The 9,011-nt window shown below is 45.6% G+C and overlaps 2 protein-coding genes across 5 annotated transcripts; one reads left to right on the top strand and one right to left on the bottom strand.

Moving 5' to 3' along the window:
* Positions 1 to 323: 323 nt before the first annotated feature.
* LOC125528937 lies at positions 324 to 1,169 on the bottom strand (the record flags this gene model as incomplete). Its single annotated transcript, XM_048693355.1, is given in 1 exon segment — positions 324 to 1,169. A coding segment is annotated over 1 exon segment (56 nt), but the record flags the coding sequence as incomplete, so codon positions are not given.
* A 2,183-nt stretch (positions 1,170 to 3,352) lies between these two features.
* On the top strand, positions 3,353 to 7,516 carry LOC125528936. Of its 4 annotated transcripts, XM_048693351.1 has the most exons (7): positions 3,353 to 5,061; positions 5,237 to 5,285; positions 5,368 to 5,676; positions 6,328 to 6,376; positions 6,461 to 6,555; positions 6,646 to 6,773; positions 7,210 to 7,516. In XM_048693351.1, the coding sequence occupies exons 2-7, from the start codon at positions 5,283 to 5,285 to the stop codon at positions 7,265 to 7,267; spliced, it is 642 nt and encodes a 213-aa protein (XP_048549308.1). In that variant the 5' UTR covers positions 3,353 to 5,061; positions 5,237 to 5,282; the 3' UTR covers positions 7,268 to 7,516. The 4 variants fall into 4 exon arrangements, with proteins under 4 accessions (XP_048549308.1, XP_048549307.1, XP_048549311.1 ...); XM_048693350.1 differs by having other exon boundaries at positions 3,353 to 5,285; XM_048693353.1 differs by having other exon boundaries at positions 3,358 to 5,285; positions 6,649 to 6,773.
* Positions 7,517 to 9,011: the final 1,495 nt, after the last annotated feature.

Below are 9,011 nucleotides of genomic sequence, written 5' to 3'. Positions count from 1 at the left end.
CCATTGTTTTCTCATCATCTTCCGTGACATTGGCTCGTATCATGGCAATCTCCATCTCCTTGTAGTACTCTTCAATGCTCTTTGTTCCTTGCTTGAGTAGTTGAAGTTTCTTGCAGAGGTCGCGGTTGTAGTATGTAGGCACAAAGCTTGCTCTCATGACATCCTTCCTTTGTGTCCAAGTGGTGATGGGTGGTTCACCTTTTGCCTCTCGGTGCTCGATAACTTGTTCTCACCAAATGAAGACATAGTCTTGGAACTCAAGGGATGCCAATACGATCTTCTTCTCTTTGTCGTAGTTGTGCAAGCAAAAGATTTTGTCGACCTTCAATGCCCATGAAAGGTATTCTTCGGGATCGTTGCTTCCGTTGAACTTGGGCATGGTGAACTTGAGCTTGCCGTAGCGTTGTTCTTCATTGTGTTGGGGTCGGGGATGATGACGCCCATGTTGTAGATGATTGTCCAACTTGTGGTGTTCTTGACGCGGAGGGTGTCAACCTCGTGTTGCTCTTGTCGTGGAGGATTCCCAATGTTTCCATGCTCTTGATGAACTTGATGGTCTTGGCGAGCTTGTGAAGGAGCGCGTCGAACTCGAGGAGGAACTATATGATGCATGGGAGCTTGAAATCGTCGTTCGTGAATTTCTTCGTGACGTGCTTCCTCTTCTTCACGGGCTTGACGGCCTCGGTCGGCAACGGCTCGACTCGCATCGCGTAGAGCTTATTGCGCCTCAAGTGCTTGAGCGTCACGGAGTTGTTGTTCTTGACGTTGAGCCTCGGCATTTTGTGCATTTTGGTGTAGACGCGCGCGTTCTTCCTCTTCATGTTGGCGTTGTTGTTGTCGTTCACGAGCTAGCGCAAAGGCTTCTTCGGCTTGACGTCGTCGGCGCTCTTGAGAGTCGGTGTCCCGAAGTGGATTGATGTTTGCTTGACGGTCGGTGCGCGCGGCTCGACGAAAAGTGTTCGATGTCGGTGTACTTGAGCCGGAGGGGGTAAAGTCGGAATGGCGACTTGAATGACCCCTTCTTGAAGTGGAAGAAGAGCGATTGAGAAACAAAGCGCGAATCTCGTCCATCCTTGCGTCATTCTCTTGCTTGTGATCGTCGAGCTTGTGGTCGAAGTAGTCCCTTGTACGTTGCTCAGAAAGTCGCAAGTCGGCGGCAAGGTTGTCGATGCGTTCACTCATAGCTTGTTGCTCTTGATGCAAAGCACGTTGTGCACCAAAGAGGTGACTCTTGGTGACGAAAGAGTTCATGTCGTCGTCTTGCTCCATGAAGAGTGGGTTGGTAGAAGTACTTAGCCTATCCATCATTCTAAGACAAATGTGAGTGGTAGAAAGAGAAGAATGAATACCAAATATACCTTGACCGAAGTTGAAAGTGAATCGATGATCACTCCAATGTAGGACAAGGAAATAGCCCAATTGGTACGAATTCTCGTCGGTTTCTCACATCTACACAAATAAAAGTTTATGGTGGAGCTTGGTTAGGATGGTGGCACAATTTTTAATGTGAATGTAAGCAAGATTCAATAATGTTGAAGAAGATTCGCAAGATGCAATGTAACAAGTAGACCAAGCATATACGGTACACGAAAACACACGCGCAAAGAGATAAGTGGGGTTGTGGAACCAAGGGTGAGCCAAAATGTGAAATCCACAAAAATGCTCTTGTTGCACAACGCTAGAGAGACGCTAGCACGATTGCACGATAGGCGGATACAAGAACTTGTGCACAACCTACTTAGCAAAAATGCAATGACTTTTATCCCAAATATGTTTTATGCAAGGTGTTGCTATGATATGATCCAAGATGATCGAGTATGACAATCTTAATGTTGTATGATGCTATGGTTCTTGCTTAAAAGCTCTTTGCTTATCTTTCCTCTTTGCTTAAAAGCTTGGTTGGCTCTTTGATGTTTGAGCTCTTTTCTTATGCGATGCTTGACGAACCAAGATAGCAAGTGAGTATGCGATGACAACTTTGTGACACAAGAGATGATACCAATATAGGCAACAATGAGTATGTATGTATGCTATGGGGAGTATGATCACTAATGTGCACAAGTCTCGTTGCCTGCAATATTCAATGGCTAGTCTCAATGGGTAAGCAACACAATGGAGTAAGGCTATGATGGCTATCAATGTAATGGCAAGAGTGATATGTCCAATACCAAGATGAGGTTACCGGTCTTGCTTCCGGTATGGTGTCAAAATGGTGGCACGAATACCAAGTCGTAGTCGAGGTGGTCGTTGTTGATGACCGGTGTTGATGACGCGTCCGTGGCGAAAATGAGCGGCGGTGATGTCGATGTTGAACCGTATCTAGATAGCCGAAACACAAAAGGATACGGTACCGCAACTCAAATTCTCAAAACCAAAAGCGACCAAAATCGTCGGAGTAGGTAGCGGTTAGGTGGTGGTGTGGGTTGGGATATTGGCAAAGATTGCGGAAAGTCGGTGGTGGTGTAGCGGATGAAGTGGTGGAAGTAGCGGTCGTCCGGTAGTGGACGGATGTCCAGTCGCCGGTCGTCCGGTCGGGTCGGACGTCCGGTGCTTCCTGGGTCGCCGGACGTCCGGTGAAGTGACGGTCGTCCGGTGGTCGGGGTCAACGCGAGATTTCAGATCCGAGAGGCGGTTTTGGGCGGAATATGGTGAATTTAGGAGGGATTTCGAGGTGAAGATGGTGGGGAAGGCTAGATCTACTTGCAACACAACAAATTCACGCATCAAAACCAACAAAACATTATCAAAACTCACAAAACACAAAAAAAAATTTGGGGCTATTTTTGTGGGGATTTTCGGATTAGGACAAAAAACAACAAAATCAAGCTAGAAAACGAAGAGGGGGGCTCCGAAATCGTGATAAACCTTGCTCTGATACCAAGATGATGTAGGGTAGAGACCCTAATCGCCCGATCTTTCACGAAAGGAGCGGATCCCGGGGAAAACACGAAGAACACGAGGATGAACGGAAGGAAAACACAAAAGGAAATCACTAAACCGACACGAATAAGTCACACATGGGCTAGATTCTCGAGTACATAGAACGATACACGAATCCACGGACAACTAGGGACGATACACGGTAACCGGTTCTTCTCCGTGAGGAGGTCTTGAATCCACAAGGGGATCTTCCCTTATAAAGGGGTCTTGAATCCAAGGTGGATCTTCTTCGAAGAGGGGCCGCGGTCTCTCACGTGGAGTAGATCCGATATGGATGAGCAATGCTCTATCTCTCAAATGAGCTAAACCAATGCTAACCCTAGAAAGAAGGTGGGAGAGGTCTATTTATAGTCTAAGTGCAAATGGGGGCGAAAGTAGGGGTACATGGGCCTCGGGCCCAAATCTGGACGCAGCCAGGTACCGGACGTCCGCTGGGGACCGGTCGTCCGGTGTCTCAGGAGCTGCCGGCCGTCCGGTGTCCTCCGGTCGTCCGCTGGTTCTGCTCTGTGATGGGGGTGCCGGACGCCCGGTAGCTCCGGACTTTCGCTGATGTTGGCGCGGGTGCTGGTGCGCCGGTCGTCCGGTCCGGACCGGACGTCCGCTCGTTGGGGTTCGGCTCAGGCTTCAGGCGCCGGGCGTCCGGTCCCGGCCGGTCGTCCGGTGGCTTGGGCTTTTCCTTCAGCCCTCCCTCTTCTCCGTCTTTTCGTCCATCTTTCTCTTCTTTTTGTCCTTACTCCTTAGCTTCTCCCTGGTGCCTGAGTATGCACAAAGTGTCCATATGAGGTAGTAGCCATGCTTCATGTTCATCGAAGTGGAATTGTGAGAGGAGAGATGTCATCTCGGTTTCAAGAGCTCTTACACGTGATCGAGTCATGGGTCTACTAGGCACTTCATGAGACGATGGTAGGTCCATGGGGATGACCTTAGGATGCTCCGCATCAGGTCCGAATTGAATATTGATTAATTTTAGGGCGGCGGCGCCATGTTGAGGGTTCATGTTCTTGTACTGCTGGTACCACAGTTATGCACTGCTCGTTAGGTGGAAGAAGGCGATGCTCACCTTCTCTGTGAAGGCCGTGCGCTACGTCTTGAAGAATTGGTTGCACCGGCTCAGCCAGACCAACAGGTCAACTTCCCCATCATAGGTGGGAACTCCATCTTATAGAAGCGTGTGGGATGGTCATCCATTGCCTTGGGGTTGGTTGTAGGTGGGGAAAGTAGCCTGCTGTGCCCCTTGTCATCAGCGTGGGTGTTGGATTCTGGCTGCATGCTGTTCTCTGCTGATGGCCAGATTGCAGGCACAAACTTGCTGGCTGGTGTTGGTGTAGGTGCTTCGTGATGGGGATAAAGGTGTAGTCGATCTTGGTGACATGTTCATTGGTAGCGGCCATGACCGAGTGTTGAGTTGCGAGTCCTCACCTTGATGTAACTCTGGCTCGTGTATTGCGGCGCACCTCACCAGACAGCGTCTTGCCTTCCCTCTTCTAGTTCTAGGTCAGCCACCACATGGGCTTGGGGTCTATGGGCCAGAGTGGTGATGGGCCAGGCCCATACCGATTCAACACTCCCCCTCAAGAAGGGTGGTAAATATCGATCATCCCCGTCTTGTCACATGCCAAGTTACAGTCCTTTATTCCTAATCCCTTTGTCAAGCAATCTAGAAGATGCTGCTCATCCCCTTCATGTCATGCGAAGTTAGTGACATGAAATTTTGACCAAAAATTCGGAAGTGTCCAGAAAGATTGGCCACTTGGCCAGACCAGTTAATCAATGTAGCAGCAGCCTGACTGGTTTGGTCACCGGCCTGGTTTAAAAAAAATATGATACTCGTACATCAGTCACTAACGGTTCTTGTTTCAAGGGTGAATTGGATACCAGCATTTTGACAAGTTGCCAATATATTACTCCCTCCGTCCCAAAATAAGTGTCTCAACTTTGTACTAAGTTTAATACAAAGTTGTACTAAGGTTGAGACACTTATTTTGGGATGGAGGGAGTACTAAATTGTGCATCCCAGAGTCCTATTTTGCTGGGACAACTATGTCCGCAGCGAAGGTCATAATGTTATGCACCCCGAAAATGCACGCATCAATGGCGACTGAACCTTGAACAAATCTGATGGTAATGTGCTGTTTAAATTTTGTGTTGGAATCATGAATAAACTAGAAGACAACATGTAGTCTGGCTTACAGAGTATATCCATTTAGCAGAGCATACTAGGCAGCACAGTTATTTACATTGTTTCTATATAATTGTCAGATTGTTTCAAGTTTATTTTATTTTTTCCTACTTTCAGGGTATTGCAGAGTCTTGAAACTGAATTTGCAGGTTTAAAGGAGGAAATGGTATGTTCAGTATGCAGTAAGCATGTTTATGTTGTCATCTATTTTCTCAATGACCCTTTTATTAATTTATGGGTATCTCTAGTCAAAAATGACAGCACCATTGGCAGAACTGAAACCTTCTGATCAGAGAAAGTACAACACACGAAAAAGGGAGGTTAGATGCAGAATCAAGAAGCAGGAAAAGTTAATGAAAGGCATCTCTACGGTACTTTCTGCTTTTCAGCAAGCACTTGATAAAGTTTCTACCATTGAAGGAGTTGCCCTGATCCTGGGAGGGAGTCTTGTACGACCTTTGTTTGTCTATGACATTACAGTTACTCATGGTAGATTTGATTCTGGAAGTGCCAAAGGGCATGGTACAACAAAGTTAGCTCAGTCTGTTTCTCGAAAGGTGAGCTTCCCTTTTTTAAATACTACATGAAGTATCATTTGCGTAGAGGCTAGGACAATTACTAGTATATGTCTTAGTTTTTTGAAAGCAGCATTTAATTAAGATAAAAATTTGACGTTTCTTTGTATGTACATCATTACTTTGTACATCAGATGGTCAAAATGAATAATTGCTACTCACAACTGTTTGTCATATACCAGAACGTTGGATTATTGCTCTGCCGTTTGTCATACTAGATGATTCCCGACACATTGTGCTGTGAATTGGTTGCAACATTTTTCTTAATGATATTTGATTATTTGGATCAATAATATGAGAACGAAAACTAAAAATACATTAATTTATTGTATGTAATTATTGAGGTGGGCATTTTCCCATGCATGTTTGCATGTTGAGGTGGGCATTTTTCCCTGCATGTTTGCATGTTGAGGTGGGTTTTTCCATGCATGTTTGCCTTATGAGGTGGCATGTGTGCATGCTGAGAGAAATGAGTTAGTGGGGAGCTAGCTGTTTAGATATTGAAGATGACTGAGTAGTTTATGATGGAATATTGTTTTATTCTCTTCATTTATCACAAGTTATTGCCTTATATCCTCATATGGTGGAAACATTGTGCTCTTGGAATACTGACTTGCACATATATTTTTCTAGGCCGTCCGAGCTCTTATATCATGTGGTGCAGGGAGTTTATCTTACACAGGTATTAGTTATTCTGTTTTACTAGACTTGGCTGACGATGCATTCAACTTTTAGCTTACTGCTTCTTTACCCATTGTTTTGGAAGGCCCTACCAAGCTGTTTCTGCTGGTTAGATGTCCCTGTACATTGAACATACCCCTGGATTTCGCGCCAAAACGGGAATTCCGTTACAGTAAGAAGGTGTTGTACTTTTATGAAGGCTAACTTACTCTGTTTTTTATAACGTCCAATATTTTGAAGATAAAACACATGAACTAAAACTTTTACCAGCAGGTTGTACCCCAGCAAATGTCTATAAAATGCAATACAGCATACTACCAAAAGAATAATAAGCATGTTGCATCAATCGTGGATCCGTCATGTTGTACTTCAGAATCTTCTCCGTCAGATGTTATCTGGTATTATTTCTGATCATCTGCTGCCATCGATCAGTATCGTTAGCTTCTGCTGTTATTTTGCACCTTCTATATTTGGGACCGATAATTATGTGAGAGTTAGTATGGAGTGTATCTATCTATCTATCTATCTATCTATCTATCTATCTATCTATCTATCTACCTATCTATTGCCTTTCTTTTACTGCATAATAATGTGCTACTCACAACTCAGGCTATGTTAATAAACTGTATGCATTCTTAGTGATTGCACTTGTGCAGAGGTAAATCCTTTGAAGTCGAAACACTACAGACATCTGGGCAGTGAACCTTGAATGTATATATTGTTTTGTTATGCTGTTAAATTGTTATCAAAGTGCTGAAACCTGTATTGGTGCTTGAGCTGCAATCTACAGAACTTATTCTTTCTAACTGAGCAAATCCGTATCATCTGTTATAGGTTCCAGTGCAAGCACACGATAAGAGGGTTACCATGCAAGGCGTCATTAGAAGGATGATGATCCGCTCATTTTCATTATCCTACAATCATGTATGTTACAACTGGAAAATGCTGTAGTGAGGTGAACACCGACCCTGACCTCAGCAATCTTCAATCCTAAATTGGTCCTCCCCCCTTTTCTGTAAGTGTTCACCAAGGATCAGCATTCTTCAATCTTATATCCCGCCCCCCTCCCCCCTTATGTTCGTCTGCACTGAAATGGTTTGGTGCTCAATGAAAATATTTTGTTTCCCGTGTGGGCCATCTATGAGCTGTCTTAAAAAAAAATCATGCAGGTTACCCTTTTTATACTTGCGTTTAATCCGTTTCCCCCCATTTTTAGTGTTAGTTTTTTTCTTCCCGTGCGCCTATTTTTTAATTGAATATCAGTACAGACAGCGATCATATACACGCGCATACATTCACTCCTATGAACGCACATACGCACACCCTACCCCTATGAGCACCTTCGAAAGACCGAGCCAGCATATCATTTTGAGATTTACGAAGTCGTTATAGGCCCTCGTTGTCAACGAGAACGTCTCCTCTCATTGAATGCGCATCGTCGGAAATCCTGAAATAAATTCAGAAATAAATGCGAGCATCAGGACCCTCTGATGTGCTGGGGATTACCACAGTCCCTTTAACAATCCAACCACAGATTGGTCCGCTTCTTCTTGTGCGTCTATGTAAGCTGACGTGTGTGAACTGGATCTATATGTGCGTGTGTGTGGATGCATGTGTCGGTGTGTGGGTCCATTTGCGTGTACATGTGTCTGGATGAGTGTGTGTGTGGAGGCGATGTCATCGACATGAGATGCATTTTATATTTGTTGTGTCAGATGATTAATCTCCGACGTTATAATTTTATTGCTTGAATATTGAGTGCAAATTGTTAAAGCTTAATTAACATGTGTTAATTATGAAGGGAATCTCCCCTTGTACCAACCGGAGGTAGTTGCCAAGGCAACTGTCGCGTCGGTTCCTCCTGAACGGATGCCTCTTAAATGCATTTGTCTGTATAAATATTGGACGACGATAATTACCACAGGTGTGACATTTAAGGGTGTATTTGGTTTCTGTTACGCATCGAAACGACATGGGTTGATTCCATTCCTAGATCCCGCTCTCGTGTTTAGATCGCCGAAGGAATCGGAACCTACCGATTCTAGGGAACGACATATTCCTTGATTATATTGAATTTAGGCGTTCCTCCAAATCAGCCGGACCACGCGGAACGCCTCAGGCGACTCTCTCCCCTTCCTCCTCGACTCACTCACCCCGTGCCCCAACCACCCACGGCCTCTGCTCTCCTCTCTCCCTCGATGGCCATACCGGCTGCGGGCGGCTGTAGCACCTTCCCCTCAGCGACACCATCTTCTGTCCCTGTCGAAACTGCAGCCTCGTCGGCTTTTCCTGCCCCTTTTCTCCCCTCCTCGAACCCAAGGATCTGGTGGAAGGAGGCGAGCACTCTGTGCATACGTGGTGCCGAGCTCGAGTGGCTGGACGACATCGGTGCCGGAAAGAGAACTGGAGGAGCAAGTGGACTTCAGCCCGCTGTCGACTACATGGCTAAAAAAGAACCGAAGGAGCATGGCTGAATTTGGGTGGCTATTGCTGATCCAGATTTTGGTATTTGGGTGGCTGCTGTAGATATTGTGATCGGAGGAGCAAGTCTACGAGCAAGTGATAGAGGCAAAGGTGTCCCGATGTTTCGATGAGATGGTGGCTATCGTTTTCTGTGGGAGTCGACCTTGACGATC

The sequence above is a fragment of the Triticum urartu genome, unplaced genomic scaffold (assembly GCF_003073215.2).
Source record: "Triticum urartu cultivar G1812 unplaced genomic scaffold, Tu2.1 TuUngrouped_contig_5225, whole genome shotgun sequence".
NCBI lineage: Eukaryota > Viridiplantae > Streptophyta > Magnoliopsida > Poales > Poaceae > Triticum > Triticum urartu.
The sequence above is the reverse complement of the archived record's forward strand: the minus strand, read 5'-3'. Positions and strand labels throughout refer to the sequence as shown.

What these genes read in the sequence shown, in the direction of transcription:
- LOC125528936 (XM_048693351.1), top strand. An exon ending in CTCAGTCTGTTTCTCGAAAG is followed by an intron (nt 5,677 to 6,327) that starts GTGAGCTTCCCT and finishes ATATTTTTCTAG; the next exon opens with GCCGTCCGAGCTCTTATATC. An exon ending in TCTCCGTCAGATGTTATCTG is followed by an intron (nt 6,774 to 7,209) that starts GTATTATTTCTG and finishes CATCTGTTATAG; the next exon opens with GTTCCAGTGCAAGCACACGA.